Source organism: Monodon monoceros, unplaced genomic scaffold, assembly GCF_005190385.1.
Source record: "Monodon monoceros isolate NGI ecotype Baffin Bay Population unplaced genomic scaffold, NGI_Narwhal_1 Super_Scaffold_6, whole genome shotgun sequence".
Taxonomy (NCBI): Eukaryota; Metazoa; Chordata; class Mammalia; order Artiodactyla; family Monodontidae; genus Monodon; species Monodon monoceros.
The window spans coordinates 86,857,451-86,877,046 of NW_021703783.1; the positions used below are offsets into that span (position 1 = coordinate 86,857,451).

Genomic DNA, 19,596 nt, shown 5'->3' on the forward strand with positions numbered 1-19,596 from the left:
AACCATGTGTTTCCCACATCTGGGGCCCCTCTGAGAGCTAGCTTTCTATATGCAAATCAACCAGTTCAAAGCTCACTCTCCCTGCCACCTCCTTTATCAAGCTCTTATACTCTGAGCCCCTTCTCTGCTCCAGTCACCACAGGGCCAGGTACCAGACAAGAAGAGAAAGCCCTTACCCTAGAACCCACTGAAATTATTCAAACTAACCAATCCTAAGCCTGCTTACCTTGTCTCACCTGTTGCCTCCCCTGGGGATCACAGTAAGGGCTCTTGCCCACTTTTTTGTCCTCCTCCTTCTGCCTCCTGACCAATCCTGGTGCTTCCCATGTGGCCCTGCATGGTGTGCTGGCCCCCTCCTCTTGGGAACTGTGAGTAACAAACTCTCTTTTCAATGACAGTCATCTCCTGATCTGTTGGCCTCATCATATCTGAATAATAAAACCTCCATTTTAAAACCTCTTCCTCAGACTCTCTTCTTTCATTTCCTTCTGAGAAATCCCATGTGAAATCCCTCTGGTCTCCTCAGGGCTTCTGCTAGTAGAAAGGCAAGGATTCTGGAGCCTGGCAGACCTGAATTGACCACCCTGCCACACCCCTTACCAGCTGCAAGACTGTGGGCTTTTGCTTCACCTCCTTGACGCTTACTTCCCATGCACAGAAAGGAGGATCACAGCATCGGTGTCACAAGGCTGGTTGAGGATTAAATGAATAATGCAGGTCCTGCATCTAGCACAGGACCCAGGACATGGTGGCTGCGTAATGCACGTTAGTTCTCTCCTCCTGTCATCTAGAGCTTCCTTTGCTGTCTGCTTTCTGCCTGCCCGTTTTTCGTTGTTGTTCTTGTTGTTCAGTCAACTAGGAATCTTGAAGAAAATCCGTGGATGACTTATTGTAAGCTTTTCAACCTTTGCTTCCTTTATTTGTTAACCTCCAGCCAACCAGAGCCTTTTATTTTCCCCTTCATAAGCCCCCTGCCAACTCTGACATGTTCTGAGTGTGCGTTTTTGATGAAATGCTTGGACCCAACACTCACTCCAGCTGCTTCTCTCTTGCGAATGGCTTGTCCAGGAGTTATCCCAAGAGCCCAGGACATGGACTCAGGCCTGGGTTCCAGTGCTGACTCTGCTTCTTATGTATGACCTGGGCACTTTGGTTAACCACTTTAAGCTTTATTGGGTTAAAAATGTACATGCTGCCTATATCTCAGGACTGTTTTGAGAGGCAGATGGATGATGTATATGAGAAGTGTAAAGTGATGTAACACTACGAGGGACTATAATTAAAAATACAAGAGGCAATTGGGGTTGGACCTCTGTTTTTCCTCTTCTGTGTATCTTGTACTTCCCCCTCTACTTCCTGGTATCCCTATATCCTGCCCCTACCATCCCAGGTCTCTCACTGCTCAACCCTTCTCTTCTCCCTCCCATCCCTACCCCGCTGGTGGCTCTGAGCCCAGACTTTCCTTTCTGGGGGCAGAAAGAATCCTTGTGAGAGGGTCAGAGAAACAGGGAAAATAAAAGGAAAAGAAAGGATCAACTTTGTGTGTGTGTGTGTGTGTGTGTGTGTGTGTGTGTACCTGCTATGTCCCAGTTTCTATCTCACATAAACTTCTTAGCCCTGAAAGGTAGGGATCCTTAGTGGTATCACTTTACAAATGACGACATGGAGGCTCAGAGAGATGCAATGACTAGTTGGGAAGTAGCCCATCCTTGATACAAAATGAGATCTTTTTAAAGTCTGAGCTCTTGACTCCTATGGTATCTTGCTCCCCAGGCAATACATATTTATTGAGCATCTACTATGTGAGGGGCACAATGCTAGGTGCTAGAATATTGTTTCTTTCTAAAGAGAAACAACTTCCAAAGGACCACCCTCAGGCTGTATTATGAAAATGATCCCTTTCAGCCAATACAGGAAGGAAACATCTTCCTTGGAGCAAGTATGCTTCCTGGTATTAATTTCTTTTCATACTTGACTCTGACCATTTCTGTGGGTTCATCTCCTGTACTAAACAGTGAGCTTCTTCTCTGCATCTTCTTTCGATGCCCATGGGGCTGAATCCAGCACACACACAGTTACCACTGAATGTCTGTTATTACATTTAATTAAGGAAAAAGGAACGTCTCCACCCACCCCAGGAAGAGAAGGAACACAAGGGAACGAGAGAGAAGATGGTGAAGGAAGAACTGGGTGGGGGGTAAAAATGTCTGAGATAGGATGAGAGAGATTTCTCCTTTCAGAAATGTAAGTGTTCTCAAAATGAAATGTTAGTGTCCAGTGCATGTTGGCACCACACCTGGCATGGCCCAAGCCTGGCATTACCCAAAGTAAGAGCCCTACATTCTCTGAGACACCCTGGAATTTGCAGCAAATGTGTACTGAGCTCCCCTTTGTGCCAAGGTGCCAGTGATGGGACACAGCAATGCCCCTTTCTCCTGAGGAGTGTCCAGTCTAGCCTGGAGAGAGGAGGGCCATGACGATCACTTGGTCATGCCAACCAGAGGTTCCTCCACAGGATGTTGTCATTGATTTGCTCACAGTTTTTTGATTTTATCTTCTATCTCGATGAAGGTTTTGTAATGTCTAAACTTCCGAGAACAAAGAGAATTGGGACTTTTGGAAGTGCTCTGGGGTTCTGTCTTAGACCCTAGACTCTTCTTTATCTACTCCTTAGGTGATCTCAGACTACTGATGACCAAAGGCATTGGGACCATTTTCCTAGGTCCCAAATTCAAATTGTGATTCAGAAGTGGCTCTTAGAGAGTGCGTGGAAAAGGTTGTTTCTTTCATAAAAATATCAAAAAGAAAAAAATGAGCCAAAGTCAAGACATAATATAAAACAAAATGAAAGAAGAAAAAAAAAAAACCCCAACGCTGCAGTTGATTCTCAAATTTTAGTCAGGTGACCATATATCCAGTGTTCTGTCAGTGTGTCCAGGTGTGAAGGAAATGATAAGGCTCTGTCTTAGCAGGATGGAGGGAGAGGGTCCCCCGCCAGCTTTGAAGAAGTAAACTGCCATGTTGTGGAGAGGACCACGTGGCATGAAATGATGGGTATCACCTAAGAGCCGAGGATGACCTTGGGCCAACAGTCAGCAAGAAAGTAGGGATCTCAGTCTTACAACCACAAGGAACTAAATTCCTCCAACACTGAACTTGAAGGAGGACTCCAAGCTCCAGATGAGAAACAAAGCGTGGCTGACACCTGACTGCAGCCTGGTGAGACCCTCTCATCAGAGGGCCCAGCTAAGCAACTCCTGGACACCTGACCCATGGAAATGATTAGATAATAAATGTGTTAAGCCACCTAGTTTGTGGTAATTTGTTATACAGCAACAGAAAATGGACACCCCCCAAAAAAGAGATTAAATGCATAATGAGGGATCTGTTATAACTGTATGCCATTTCATCCCTGGTCAGGGAAGCAGCAGAGGTTAGTGGTCAAGAATGTAAACTCTGGGACCAACCTGCTTGGGTTCAGATTCCAGCTTTGTTACTGACTGTGTGACTTTGGGCAAATTACTTAACCTCTCTGTGCCTTGATTGGTCCCTTTCTAAGATGGGTCTAGTAATAGTACCTACCTTAGGTTACTAATTAAACTTAGTATTGAACTTACGAAATGTAGAACTCTTAGAACTGTGACTGATGCAGAGCAAGTCCTACTCCAGTGCTTCCTACCATTATTATCAAATCAAAACCAAAACAATCTGTATTCAGAAACACAGATCAACTGCTTTATGTTATAAACAGAAACAGCTCCAGAGAGAGGAAGTGTTTTGTTCAAGGTCAGAAGAGTAGTTCTAAATTTACAAACTACATTTAATCCTGAAGGTAAAGGCTCAGAGAATCCATAGGCTGAAAATCATATTCTGTGTAATCTGTTCATGGGGAAATCCAGCCTAAATCAGGTTCGAGAAAAATGGGGCAGTTTCAGGCCTCTCCATGCTTGGTGGGCCACTTAGATCAGGTTTACCTTCTTGTTCTTCAGGCCAAAGATGTCCTTCTTCAGATGTGACAAAGACTCTCTCGTTGACCAAACGTTATTCTGAGCCCTCTCTTCACCTAGGTCCCCATCCTGTCTTTGGCTAGCCCAGCCCAGTCTTAGCAAAGAATTCTGCCAAATCATTTTAGTAAGAACCATCGCCCCACACCTTTGATATCTGAACACTCTTGGTATCTGAGCAAATTCTTCACCCTCTACCTTTCGATGTGTAAGTCCTTGACTTGTCTTGAGCAAGAATCCTGTTAAGTGGATTAAGAATCCCCCTACTCTTGATGTCTCCTCCTAGTAATTTTCCATACACCGACCTGCCCCCAGTTCTGCTTGTTGTCTACAGATGTCCCCTGTACTCAGGGTTAAACCCAATCTCTTCCCCCCTATTGTGATAGTCCTGACACCCACCACAATAGTCCTAAGAAAAATCTTCTGTACTGCTTTTAACAAGTGTCAATCAGTACTTTCTCTTTACCAAGTGTCATCTGTCTTGGAAGCCTTCCACGATCCCAGCCTGCAGTGAGCACCCTTCTGCCAAGCTTCCATCACATCCTGGGCTCCCTCCCCTTTATCTCCCTGTACGATGTTACTATTCATACACCTGTCTGTCTTCCCCACTGAACTGGGGTTCCATGAGGGCAAGAACTATGTCCTATATGTCTTTGAATTATTACCACTTGGCACAGTTGCTGAACCCTAGAAACTTTTTTTTTCTTTAAGTGAACAAATCAGTTACTTAAGTGAGGTTTCTGCAGGATCTTGTGATGACTGCTGGACATGCTATCAGGGCTTCACAGTATTTGGAAATAGCTGACTGATTCTTAAAGGTTGAAGAGACCATATTATGTATGGTCCATGGACCAGCAGCCTTTGCACCACGTGGGAGTTGCAGAAATGCCAAATCTCAGGCTGCATGTACTGAATCAGATTTTATTGAGATCCTCACAAGTGATTCATTAAAGTTTGAGAAGCATTGGTGTGGGCCAAAAAAGAAAAAAAAAATACACACACACACCACACACACACACACATACACACACACACATACACATATCCCCAAAGACTAGGCTTATTCTTACTATTAAGTTTCTTTCGACAGCGAAGATTCTATAATCTCATGTTTAATCTGAATCCCTGGGAAACAGTGCAGACAATTAACAATGTCTTGAGCTATGGGGCACACAGACCTGGGTTCAGTTTTCAGGACTCTTACTTAACCTCTGAGTTTCTGTTCCCTTGTCTTTAAAATGCGGATAATACTCACGTCATACTTTCTATTGATGGTTAAATAAAATATTGTTCAGCAAATGTTTGTTCCATTCCCTTCCTTCCAAGTTCTGGACTCACTGTTACCTGCATTATTGAGAATGGTTCATGACTACCAAGCAGCTGTAGGAAAGGATTTAGACTTTAAAGAGGGAACCCATGTGTCTCCCTTGTCTTTGTCTCCATACCCCATACCCATGTCACTTCCGTCCACCAAAACTGGAGAGAATAGTCCTTGGAGTCACAAAAATAGTGTTTGAGATGTGGTTCCCCCAATTACTTCATCTCACTGAGCCTTGGTTTCCTCATCTATGAAAAGAATAATCCTTCCTCTCATGAAATTCCAACAGGCAAGAGAAGCAAAAAAAGCTAGCCCATCAGCACATAAGTGCTCCATAAATGGTGGCTGTGGTTGGCTACAGGTAGCTCTGAACAATGTTAGAATGTGCAAAGTAGATCTGTTGTCAGAGGACGTGATTAAACTGGGGTCTTCCATTAGCCTTCTCTGCTGGATTAGACATAGGTTTTTATGTTTGCAGGTTTTATGTTTTATGTTCTAAATAACTCAGAGTTGATGAAACGCCCAAGCTCAGAATTGCCATTTGTTTTGGAATATATATAGGACACATTTGTTTTGGAATATATATAGGACACATCAGAGTGCATCACTTATGGAGATATTCCTGGGATTTTGGAATCTGAGAGTGACTAGCCTTGTGTGATGCAGTGACTGTGGACCAGCGAGAAAACAGAGACGTTTCTGGGATTTCTGGGGGGAGCCCTTTGTTTTGAGGCCAGATGGCCAAGCCGGTCTACATAAAGAGGGCTCTTGGCCCTTTTCCTTCAGGGGTGTTGGTTGTTGGGGGGTGAGAGAATTGTCTCTCACCTAGTTTCTAATCCTTTAAAGGTCTGAATACAAAATGTTTATCATAATATTCATGGGAAGGAAATCAAGTTGCTCACTTGGGGAGAGTGGAAATATTAATGAAATAGCTAAGGTGGGATCACAGATAATGAGGTTGGAGGAAGGTCTAGAATTGTTATTTTCTTGTAGATCTGGGAAGCTGGAAAAACTCAAAAGGTTCACATTTATATCCACACATAACATGCACCCATCTGAACACACAAAGTATTTCAATTAACGGATGTATCTTAAAAGTTGCTACAAAACTTGAAGCAGGTAGAACATGGTCACTTGTATTGTCAGGTAATAAGGCAACAGAGTGGGGTGAGTGATGTGTCCTATGACAGTATGCACTGCCGTAGGGTCCCACCTATGGGACCATCTCAGCAATGCACACGCATACACACTGATGGTGAACCTTCCGAGTCCTGGCTTCTTCACCATCTGCCATAAATGTTTATGTTACATCATACGCTATTGAATATTAATGCACTCAGAGTCACATATGCATATATATCTATTTTCTGAATTGCCCTGTATATGTGGACCTATGTCTCATTCAAAAGACTAAGGCAGCAAGACAACTGTCTGTACCCTTCAAAAATGTCCCTGTCATGAGGTGCAAAAAAGGACAAAGGAATTGTTCCTAATTAGAGACTACGGGCAACTAAGATGTAATATGTCTTGGACTGGATCTTGGAATCAGGAGTGGGGGTGAGGGATAGGAGTGATAGGGGTTACTGATGTTAAGACACTACTAGAACAATGGGCAAACTTTAAATGTAGACTGTATGGTAGACGATAGTACTGTAACAATGTTCAGTTTCTTGAATTTGATCACTGCACTGTGGTTATCGAAGGGAATGTCCTTGTTTCTTTAAAAAAAAATACATCCTAGAATATTCAGATTTAAAGAGGCATGACATATACAATTCACTCTCAAATGTTTTAGAAAAATATTATAGACAGAGAGATATGAAGCATATGCGGCCAAATGGTAACAATTTGTGAACCTAAATGAAGGGCATACAAAAGTTATTTGTATTATTCTTGCCACTTTTCTGCGCTATAAGTTTAAAAATAAACGGTTTACATGAATGTAATATGGCGGAACTTATCTTGGTATTTGTCTTTTTACTTTTCAGCTAACTGGATAATTCTACACGACATGAAAGTAGACTGCCTGGTTCACTGTTGTATTCACGTGCCCATCACAGAGTAGATGCTCAATTGTGTGGAATACAGAAGAAGTGATAAAGAGCATGATGAAATTATTCTGATGCCACTGCAGCCCCGACTTTCTTCCTTCAAAACCACAGCAGCATAACTTACCCAGGAATCTGTTGAAGACTCTGCTCTGAGCAGGCCCTGTCAATCATTTTGTGACAGCGTCCCGGCCTCATTGACCAGTGGGAACCAAGTGGGAAACACTTCCCCAGCACTGACTGACATTCTTTCATTCCAGAAGATATTGTCTCTGAAGACTATCGAATGTGTTGGAATAAACCAATGACCAAATCCATCAAATATTCACAATCAGAAACCCTATATTCCTAAACTTTAATGGCATTAAATTGGAAAATAAACCCTTAGGATTAAAAAAGCAAGGGGAAAAAAAAAAGCATATCATCATGAACTACACGAAGATATGACTGGATAAGCCTGGCAGCCCAACTGATTTCTGTATCGTATGAGGAGGCAGCAGCGTACGGAGGAGAGACGTGGGTTTCTGATGGCAGTTGGATTTTGGTTCAAATCCCAGCACCTCCATTAACAACCTGTGTGATTCCGGGTAAGTAACGTTAATTTCTCTCAGGACCGGTTCCATTAGCTAAATAATGGGGATAATGATAAATACCTTCCTTATATTATAATGTTGCTGTGAGGACCCATCAGTGCCAACTCCCAGAGAAGTCCTGGCTCAGTAAATGGTAGCTCTTGTTATCTTCACCAAGAGGGTGCGGGAGCCGTGTCTGAGAGGGGATTTTAATCACGTTTCTTCCACTAACACAGAGCTCCCTAAAGGCCTGGTGACCACAAATGAAGCCTTAACTCAAAGACAGTAGAGTCTTTGAAAGGAACAGAATTAAAGTAGGGTCTGTCCTTTCATGATGGGGTACAAAGAAGCTATTAGTCAACTCGGCAAATACGTCCTCTGTAAATCAGCTCAGTGCGTTTGGAGAGCTCACTTGGAAGCAGCATGCTGATGAGGTCCAAAGGGGAGCTTAAAACTTAGTGTCTCTACCTGTGCCATGTAATCTAGGAAATAACCCAGGAGAAGCATTCAGAGAATCAATTACTGCCCTCCTAGTTGATCTCAGCTGTCTAAATATGGTTATAGATTGCCCAGGTCTATTTCAAATGAATTTTGAGAAAGTCCATGAGCGTGGCAAGAATTGGAGCATCTAAGGAGGAGGGGTTGCTGTCTGGGCTGTGTGGTTATTGTTGGATGGTGAACGAGGACTTAGGAATCCCATCATCTTCCATAGGTTCAAATCCTCTTGTCCGCCAATACTTAGTATGTTTCTTTTCTACTGGGGGAAGAGAGCATCGTTGCAGATTACGTGGCTTTGGATTTTAAAAAGTAGGCTTGGGTTTAAGTTCTGATTCTGCCATGTACTGACTATGTGCATTTGGGGGACTTACTGAATTTCCCAGAGCTCACTCAGTTTCCTCATCAGTCAACAGTAATAGTCACTTTGCTGTTTTTGCCGCAAGGCTTCAATGAGCTACTGCATGCCCAGGGTCCTTTCACAGTGGTTACCCAATATATCTCAGCTCTCTCGGACACTGAATATTATGGGGGCTAAAGGAGAGAATCCTGTCCTCCCTCCCAACTGAAAGCCAAGATGGTTTTGGCTTATTTAAGCATGAAGACATCAGTGTGCCCCGTTCACGAGCGTCTTGTACCCTAGGGAACTGACACGAAGGAATCAGTATCTGTAGCAACTGTCTCTGCCCGAGTGGCTACAGCTCCCCACACACGAGCCGGGCTGGCCAAGTGCTGCTGCCCTCAATGTAAGTTCTGGGAATTCACGCTGTTGGTGCTGCACACCTCAGCCTCCACCGGCTTGGCAGCCTCTGTGTTGAACTTGGGAATCAGCCACGATCTGAGTTCTAGCCTTAAGTGAGACTAGCTTCAGAGTGTCAGGCGCCTGTCTTTGGGGAAATAGGATTTCCTCTTGTTGGTGTGGAAGTGTCAGTTTCTGGCTTTAATAAATTCAGCGTACGTGAAGCTACACCATCCTCCAATTTATATCTATTGTCTCAAAGTAATTAGCACCTTCCTTCATTCTCAGAGCTGACCCACTTCAGATGATAATAGATTATATGGTCACAACTATACCCACAGAAATGCACGTGAAGAAGCAAGGTGGCTGGGCGTGATTCAGGGGCCATGAAAAAATTTTAAAAATAAAAGGCTTTAGGGAATTAAAAATTGATTTTCAACACTGAGGAACTAGAGCTGTCAGCATATGAAAGTTTGAGTGCCTGTGCGTGTGTGTGTGTATGCACAGGGGAGAGGAAAAAGCAGTGGTGTGCGGGTAGATGTTTAACAACCGGCTCTCAGGGTGGCAGGGCCCTGATTTGTGATGTTTTCTGATTTCCATGGTGTAAATACTCCAATCACGGATGATTTCACGCTACAAAGGTGATGTCTCTGTACACAGGAGTAGGAAAGAGATGTGCACAGTAAGTTGTCGTGAGCTGGTCTAAGCTGGCTCCCACACACCAATGGAAAAAGGAAACTTTAACATGAACTTTGAATACTTTTGTGATGTTTGGCTTTTTACAGTATTTATGTATAACTTTTGTAATAACAAATACTATATATGTAATTTATGTATGCGAGATATATATACACACACACACACACACACGAGACATATACACACACAGAAACTTATGCATATCTGTGTGAGGATCAGTCCTAATAGTTTTCCTAAATTTTTCAGTAAATCTGAGTGAATGCACGTGACTGCCTAACACATTGAGGGCCTCTCATGAATCAGGCTGCTGCTGCGGCGTTTCACGATTAACAGGACAGTCGCCACGGCTTCCCTTGCTGGCCCACATCTGCTACCTAAAACCTCTGGCCTTCAGTATTGAGACAGAAGCTGAATGGAAAATGTGAAAATGCTCTGAGGGTTGGAGCATGAAGTGAGATCTAACCTCAGGCAAAGAGAAAAAAGAGGTTCAAGTTCAAGCAATGAGAGAACACAATGGGAGAACAGAAAGTGTAAAGTTGCTGTTTACCGACTTTGCTCTCTACACGGAAGTGTGTCCGGTAGCTCCTTACAAGAGTGGGAGGGGAGTGGGGAAGAAACAGTCTGTACTTTCGTTTATTGATGCAGCGTTTGCTGGTCACACTGCAACTTGATACAAACAGCCCGGCAGAGCCTGACTCTTGTTCTCATCAATGTAAACACAACATTAACATTGAAGATTCAAGAAAATGGCTAAAAAGTCCAGTGTCCCTTCAATCTGTGTAACGGTAAAGGTGCTGGCCTACCCATGGATGGGTCCCCAAGGGAGCCTGAGGTCATGACCTCGTCCCAGCTGCAGCGGAGTGGACGTGTGAACACAGTGGAGCCCAACACATTCTTCCTGAAGTTCTCCAAACGGGCTTGTGAATCTTCAGGACTGGGCTCGAGTGAATTACGAAAGTTCTTCTAAAGGCCTGAGAGGTTCGTACCTTTCGCGTGCATGGAAACCGTCCCTTTAAAGCCCTGTCCCCATTGAATCAGTCACTGCCAATAGAAAATGTGACTGGTTGTAAAACAGCTGGTCTCTGTACTTCCATGGTCCCCATCGTAGCCCCTGGATTCTGGAGAGTAGGGAATTCAAGGTCATGGGCCCTCGGTGACCATCCCGAAGAAGGCGACCCATGTAAATGTTGGCCGCAGACTCCCGTCCTCCTTGCTGGGCCACTGCTGATAGAGGGATGTCAGCTAAGGCAGCTGCTTTCCCTTCAGAGCCTTAAAGGATCGGGTTTTCTAGTTGGGATTCCCAGACCAAAAATAAACAAATAAACAAAATCCCCCAAAACAAAACGAGAGTGACCTTGAGGATAAAGAACCGAGCAATCCCACCGCTAGGTCCTGCCGAGTACACTGTCCCCACTGGGTTTTCCCGAACAGTTCTGATCACTGGTGTGCCCTCCTTTTGGATACCCAGTTGAACTGCAGGGTGAAGAAGAAAGTCTTCTCTGATGAAGAGACATTTTTGCTTTTATTTCCTTGGATGGCTAACCCCTACACCCTGCCTTCTCTTTTTAAAAAAAAAAAAAAAAAAAAAAGCAATGAGAATGTCCTGAAGACCTGCCTGGTGGTGTGCCTTTGCGGAAGGATAACCCCCTTGCTCCCTCTCACCCTCTGTGTCCCATTCTTGGAGAGACCACATAGGTGGGCTGTTTTCCCACGCTCTGGGAATGATGGGTCATGGGCCAGAGAGGGACTGGCCGGATCCTTGTCCCAGATCTCCGTAGTGAGGGCAGCTTTGTTGGGCCAAAGAGACAAATAAAAACAAACCAAAAAAAGTGGTGCTCAATTTGAGTTTGAAGGCTGGGCCCCAAACAGCAAGTGGCTCTCCCCCTTGTAGAACGTCTCTCCCTTGTGATGGGCTTCTTGGTGCTAGCTGTTGTTCTCAGCCGTGAGATATTTGAGGGCGGCAAAGCCGTAGCGGCGGGACATGTCCTGCTGAAACTCTTCCTTCAGGGTTTTGAGACAGATGCGGTATTGCTTGTTGGACCGGAACTTGGTGATGTCGAAGCTAGGGGCGTGAGGCATGTGGATCATGTACGCGTTGGGCAGCACGATGAATTCATACTCCTGGAAGCAGACAAGAGCAGTGTGAGACCTGCAGAGCCCCCAGTGATGTATGATGAACACCCAAGCGGGTGGCCGCCTGACCAAGCGAAGGAATAAGTGGTGAATGACACCAGGAAGCAGGGCAGCACCACCATGTGGACGGGAGCAGTTCAGGGCTGTCTCCATGACCTTGGACACATTACCTGGCTTCTCTGAGCCTTAGTTTTCCCATCTATAAAGTGAAAGTAATAATACCCACCTTGAGAGACGACCAGTAATGTATGGAGAGTGCTGGGCAGAGCTTATGGCCCATAAAACGTTCCTGATTAAGTATGAGTACACACCCACATGTTTGCTCTAGAATGACACAAGCCACAGGAGACTCTCTTGCTCGATTAAGTGATGTCTGCTTATGTGACTTCTCATAGGGTTTGATGGAATTTAACAGTCTCATCAGATTAGTACAAAAGGGGACAAAAAAGGAATGAGGAAAAAGATGCTCCACTGGACGGAAGCTCATCAAGAACTAAGTTCTCAAAAACAAAACAGAAAAACCCCAACAAAAAACAAACAAAGGGCTTCCCTGGCGGCGCAGTGGTTGAGAGTCCGCCTGCCGATGCAGGGGACGCGGGTTCGTGCCCTGGTCCGGGAAGATCCCACATGCCGCGGAGCGGCTGGGCCCGTGCGCCATGGCCGCTGAGCCTGCGCGTCCGGAGCCTGTGCTCCGCAACGGGAGAGGCCACAACAGTGAGAGGCCCGTGTACCAAAAAAAAAAAAAAAAACCAACAAAAAACCCACCAAACTTCTCACCCACACAGCCTTACTATGAATCATCGTATGGTATCCTCCACTACTGCAGAATAGAGATGGGAACTCAGATAAAAAATAAAATGCCTCTAAATAGCTAACACAGGTGACATAATTCGGGATGTGTAACTCAAAGGAGAACCAGCACAGCTGCACTCAGAATTACAATCTCTGGTTTTGGATAGAATGTCTGATAAGCTTTGGTCATCTAGTTTCCCAGCCCAGAGCAGATCAGCATAAACTCAAAGGGAAACCTCAAGATGGGGAAAGGTAGCTGTTACACGTGGAGGAACACTGACAGCAGCCAGAAATGACAGTTGATGGTGAGGAAGGAGTGGGAAAAACCATGAAAAGAAAATGCGAGAACTCCCGGAGCTTAGCTGTCTGGGATTTTTCACATGGGGACAAACAGCCCTACCGATCCCAACAGCTCCTACAGGTGTGGCTGGATTACCTGTCAGGTGTGTACTCATTATCTCCCTAAATCACTAGAAAGAGTAAAATTGTTTGGCAGAGCAAGGAAAATATGCAACAAATTTTCAAGAGTTCTGTCAAAATTGTCTAAAACAAAGCCCAGGTCTCAGTGCTGGAAAAATTAACTTTATTGAACCAGTTCACCTCACCACACTGCCAGATGCACGAATATTACAACATTTCTTTCAAGCAGAAGCTGAGGCAGACTCAGCATTTCTGTTTGTGAGCAGCATTGGAGCACCTCCAAGACTGAAAAAATGGACACTAAAGGTCGTGCTCTCCGTTGTTAAATATGGAAACCATTCCATAACCTTCTATCTACATCAGTGGTTTGCAACCCTAGAGGTTTATTCAAATCACCTGGGACTGTTCTCAAACACACTGGAACTGTTGGAAAGTTCTCCAGGTGACTCAGGGCAGCCAGCACCGAGCATCCATTGCTTTTTCTGAATTCAGGATGCTCCTGTTGAGAAATATTTACACTGTGCTCCAAGAGGAGGTGCCTTGGAGAATAGCATACAGAGAGACCAAAGGGTGGGGTTGAGGGGCCTAAGCATCCTTCTCCTAACTGAACCAGAATAGCTTTGCTTTTGTTTGTTTGACACAGGGGCTGCCAAGCTGTGGTGTGTCTGGCCGGCTGCATGTTCTTTAATAAATAAAGTTTTATTGGAACACAGCCACGTCCATTCTTTAGATACTGTCTACAACTGAACGACAATGGCAGAACTGAGTAGTTGAAAAAGAAACTTGCAGGCCCCACAAAGCCTCCCAAATTTACTATCTGGTTCTTTGGAGAAAAGCTTTGCAGACCCCTGGTTTAACCTATTAGAATTCTGCGGAGATTTCTTTTGAAGTAGGTGCTCAGTTAAGTATTAGTTGAATGAATGAAAAGGTTTCATGATTAAATGCAGCCTGAACATCTTCACTCTTTTAGTTACAGGGTAGAATACATAGCTGCTTCTCAGCTGCGTGCTTTGTGTCATTTATACCGAACTGCCAGAATGCTTTGTGTCAGTTACATGACTCACAGTCTGAGTGATGAATGGTCATCATTTGCTTGCCTTCGTCACTGGGTTGAATGAGGATGAGGGGGTGAAGTGGTCTGTCACAGGACACTCACATGCGCCTGAGTCCTGGCTGGGAACCCAACTGTCTGTCACCCCAGGGAGAAGAAAGAGAACAGTTTGGGAATCAACAGCCCTGAGGGTGAGTACTGTCACGTTCTCACTCTAGATCCCTGAACACGCTGTGTTCCTTCTCTGGTCCCCGCGTCTCATCTCCAAGGCCCTTCCAGCTTTAAGATCCAGGCCTCCCCTTTCCCCACAGCACCGGGTCCAGGACGTCCCCCTCTTCTCACCTGGGCATCCAGTTCCATGATGTGAGCCACCTTGTTCCAGCCAAAGCCCACAAACCTCCGGTCGTACTCAGGGCAGTCCCGTCTCACGACAACATACGGCTCGAAATCGGCCTCCCACTCAACCCGGTAAGGCGTGGTGGCGGTCCGCCACTTGGCAAAGTTTGTGGGCGCGTGGCCTTTAGTCCAGACGTGGTACCTGGGACACGTGGAGAAAAGCCACTGAGTGGAGGGAAGGAAGCTCAGCTTTCCAAATGCTGCTGGTTTGGAGGACGAAGAGCTACGTGCTGATATAGTCCTTGTTGTGGGTTGCATTTTGTCCCCCACCCCCCTAAAAGCTATGTTCAAGCCCTAACCCCTAGTACCCGAGAACGTGACCTATTTGGAAAGAAGGTCTTTGCACATGTATCAAGTTAAGAAGAGGTCACAGTGGATTATTGCAGGGTCTAATCCTAAAGGCTGGTGTCCTTATAAGAGGAAATTTTGGATACGGAGATACACAGGAAGAATGCCATGTGAAGATGAAAGCAGAAATTGAAGTGATACACCTGCAAGCCAAGGAACGCCAAGGATTGCTGGCAACCACCAGAAGCTGGAAAGAGGCACAAAAGAAATCTTCCCTAGAGCCTTTGGAGGAAGCCAGGGACCACCATCACCTTGAGTTTGGACTTCTGGCTTGCAGAATGGTGAGAATAAGTTTCTGTCACTTTAAGCCACCCAGTTTGTAGTACCTTGTTACAGCAACGAATACAGTCCACTATCTACATCCTTTACTAATGAAGAGGCTATCACTGTGAAAGGGTACGTGACTTTCTGGAGTGCTCTCTGTCGTTTATATGGAATTGCATGTTAGTCTGTAATAGGGTCATTCCTACCAGGGACCATTGTGGAAGGCAGAAGACTCTCTTCTGGGTGACCCTGCCCTTGTGTAATGTTCTCCCTCTTGAGGCAGAACCTGTGACTACGGTATCACCTCCGTGATGATGCTACACTATAGGGCAAAAGGGATTTAGTACATGTAATTATGGTTGCTCATCAGTGGGCTTTAGGTTAATTACAAGGGCGATTATGGGGGGTGGGCCTCACTTAGTCATATGAACCTTTAAATCTGAGTCTGGAAGAAGCAAAAAGCCATGCGTGAGATGCCTATGGGGGCCACATGGCAGTCCTACAATGACAAGGAAAGGAATCCTGCCAACGACCAGTGAGCCTGGAGGAGAACCATACACTCTAGGGACAACTGCAGCCTTGCCCACGCTTTGATTTCAGCCAAATGAAACCCGAAGGAGAGAATCCAGCCATTCCATGCTTGGACCTCTGACCCTCAGAGACTGTGAGATAATAAATTTGTATTGTTTTGAGCTTCGAAACTTGTGGTAGTTTGTTATATAGCAATAAAAATGAATACAACCATGCAACAATAATGATAATAAGCCAGTATTTAGTAAGCACTTACTCTATACTGGTTATATTGTACATGCTATACCTATAGTTTTAAATTCTTATTACGTGCCCAGTGTCAGGTTACAAATAGCAGTGGCGGAGTTGAGATTCAAACCTAGGCAGCCTGGCTCAAGGGCCAGGACCTTTAACCACGATGCTGGGTTACCTCTCTTATATGTCACTGTCACCACACTCTCTGGCCTATATCTAGAGCAAGTAGTCAATGGCTGTGCACTAAGTTGAACAGATTAATGAATGAATGAGCACTCTAAAAACCTGAGAGGTACCTGAGACAGAAGCCAGTTAGTGGGGCAGGAATGTGCCTCTGTAAGCTCCAAAGAGATGGCAGGAGGCCAAGGCTCTAGTGAAACAGCAGATGGGGCCCAAGAAAAAGAACATTCTAGAAAGAAAAGCTTCAGAAAATGCCCCAAGAAACCTACTGTGAGACCAGTAGACAATGGTCTCCAGGACTTGCTTTCTGAGACCATCCTCAGCCTCCAGACATAGTGATGAGAGAGATTTCCTGGGTACACCTTGTGGGATGTTGCTTAGAGGAGATGCGGGGCACTCCGCTTTGAGTAGAGGTTCTCCAACGTGAGTGTGTATCAGAATCCCCTGGAGGACTATTTTCTAACAGATATCTGGGTTCCACCCCCAGAGTTTCTGATCCAGTAGGTCTGGGGTGGGGCTTCAGACCTGGCATTTCTAACAAGCTCCCAGGGGACGCTGATGCTAGTGGCCCAGGGACCACACTCAGAACCGCTGCCCTGGAGGATGGATGTGTAGGTGTGTGGGTGATTTCTCATTCCAGGTGCAGTGTGGAGTAGGTTTCAGCTGTTAGGAGGCTTAAGAGTTCATCATTTGGAGGGAAGGTGACAAAAGCAATTTCTCGGAGGGAAGGTCTGTAATTTAGCACTTGGCATGGTGGCTTGCAAGCTGTTGGCCAGAGCAGCAATCACGGACACAGCAGGCCAAACCCCAGCTCTCAGGCCCACGGACTTGGCCTTGAAATGAGTTCTTAAATAATCTGGGGATGGAGAAGGAAGGAAGGATGTCTTGAAAATTTGCTGGATGGTCAGCCATCAGGCTATGGCATCTAGAGTCTCTATTTTTGCATGCGTCTTCAAACACTGGTAAGAAAATTCAGGACTTGATCAGTGACTTCAGTTAAGAGCACAGGCTCTGTAGTTCCTCAGACCTGGGCTGAATCCAGGCTCTGTCACGTACTGGCTGTGTGGCCTGGCAAGTTATGTAGCCTCTCAGAGCCTCGGTTTCTTTATCTGTAAAATGGGGACAACATATCTGCCTCATGGGTTTGTTGTGAGGATTAAAGGAGCTGATCACAGTGCCTGGCACTCAATAAATGGTAGTTATTGTTTTTTTTCCAAAAAGAAAGGAGGATTGGTTGGTGGGGTATTAACTCTTTGAGGCTACTTTCCAGAATTCTGGAGGGAGGAAGAAGGTTGGAGTTTGAGTCCTGGCTCCCCCAGGACCCCTCCACTCCTCAGTTCCTTTATCTGTATAAAAGGTGAAAAGGGAGCATCTCTGAATTGTTGCATGAATAACCTACCTGATAAAATTATTTCACAAAATAATGTTTGAGAAAACCTTCCAGAAACTTCTAGTGACTTAATAGTGGTATGAAAGCCTAAGTTATTATGATCTTTCCAATAAAATTCAGATTGCCTAGAAATGTATGTTCTTTAGCTCAAAGGAAGTGTTGGGCATTCTTACACGGTTCAAAAGGGAGGTCTCTCTTTAAAACGGAAGCAGAAGGAGGGCGCAGCTCTCTCTTTCTTCCAACTGCTCTGTCAAGAGACCGAGCACGATTCCTACTCCCCCGCCCAGGGGCGCTACCCTTAATGCTGTAGCCTGTCCCCTGCAGACAGAAGCCATCAGCACCTGTGTTATCCTGCAGACTCTCTGGGCCCTTTGGACAGGTGGAAGGGTAGCTCTTCTGCGATGTTTCTGCAGGACATAGGGTTCTAGGAAATCAGGGAAATGAAAGGTTTGTTCGAAACTGTCACTCGGGCAACAGGAAAGTTAGCTGCCACATCTGTTGTGTCCAACCTTGGAGTCACCTTGATGACTTGAGTGGTTGAAGCTACTGCTGCCCATCCCAGGCCCGAGGACCTCGGAGAACAGACCACCCACAAGAAAAAGGGAGACAGCCTCCATTGCACTAACATGGCGAAACACGCTTACCAAATGACTGAATGGACAAACAAATCTAGAGAGGAATCAGAGCCGGGAGACGGAAGCGGAACTTAAACTGAGTAAAGTAGGAAAAGAAATAAGCTGACTGCCCTGCCCAGCGTTCCTGTCGTTGCACGTGGACACACAGGTCGATCACACGTGTACAAAAAGCGCATGGCACGTGGGAAGAGAAGACAACACTCCAAGCACACAGTGTGGGGCCAGCAGTGCTTATTTTTGGCCTTAAAATGGTCTAATGCCATGACAACTGTCTGGGCCAGCAGCTCTGGAGCCTGGGTTCCCAGGAGCGAGAAGGGCTTCAGGCTGCCCCTCCCCCAGGAGGCGGCAGTGAGGGCCACTCACCTGAACGTGAAGAGGGTCCCCATGTCCAGCATCGACAGCAACTCTGCCTTCGACTTGGGGAAGGAGAGCCGGTAGCGCAGCGTCTCGAACGCAGGGACTATCGTCACCTTCTTGGTGTTGGCAAGGTCAAGCTGGATGACAGACTTCCTGGAGAGTGGGCAGGAAGAGAGACAGGGTCCCTGTGATGCCAGGCAGAGGCCTTCCCCATGGGACGGAGTGGAGGTGGTTGGCACAGGGAGGGGTCAGCCTCTCGGGTTAAAGATGGGGGATCCGAGGCCCGGGGAGGCCAGGTAGCTGGTCCAACGCCACTCGGGAGCCCTGCTGTCTCTGGACCAGAGAGCGGAGTCTCCTGGAGAGTGAACAGAGAGGCTGGGGACCCTCCCTCACTTTCATAGTGTGTGCCCCTGTCAGAGACGAGTGCAAAAGCCAAGCGTCCGGGATGCACAGGGTTTGGAGATCTGCCCACTTGCTGGGTCCGCTGGGTCGGCCACACGCTCCCAGCACACCACTGGCCACGGGAGAGTTGGACGTAAAGCTAATGAGGTGATCGCCAACTTGGGCATTTGTGGGTCCCGTCTCTGTGACTCTTCCATCCTTTCCCTCCTTCAGATCCTGAGCCTTCAAAATGGCCAGCCACACCCCACGCAGCCAGCAGCCGATGCGCCAGAGCTCTGCTATCCCTCATCCTCTCATTCACTCCTGGCCTTTGAGCCTGGCCTTCTGCTCCTCTGACCCATGTCCTGCCTTATGGATTTATCTGCCATGGCCCAGCTCTGTGGCCAACCTTTGAAAGAGAGAAAGGCCCAGAAAGGTCAGTGCACGAGGCTTGTAATGAACACAGACAGGATTTGAATCCTGGCTCTGCCGCTTTAGGAGTCTTGCCATATCGTACAAGTGATTTAGCTTCTCATGACCTCAGGTTCCTCCCTAAGATGGGGCAATAATAACTTGCCCCTGAGCTGCTGTGGAGACCGGACAAGGTAA

The 19,596-nt window shown here is 46.1% G+C and overlaps 1 protein-coding gene across 1 annotated transcript in view; it reads right to left on the reverse strand.

Annotated features, from left to right (window-relative positions):
• Positions 1-10,273: 10,273 nt before the first annotated feature.
• The window catches only part of LARGE1 (LARGE xylosyl- and glucuronyltransferase 1), a 590,826-nt gene continuing 581,503 nt past the window's right edge, over positions 10,274-19,596 (reverse strand). Inside the window, exons 13-15 of the mRNA XM_029205397.1 lie at positions 18,613-18,759; positions 14,614-14,809; positions 10,274-11,996 (exon numbers count right to left, since the gene is read on the reverse strand). Of these exons, the coding sequence (XP_029061230.1) occupies positions 11,799-11,996; positions 14,614-14,809; positions 18,613-18,759 (541 nt within the window). The 3' untranslated portion in view covers positions 10,274-11,798. The remainder of the gene's footprint in view (positions 11,997-14,613; positions 14,810-18,612; positions 18,760-19,596) is intronic.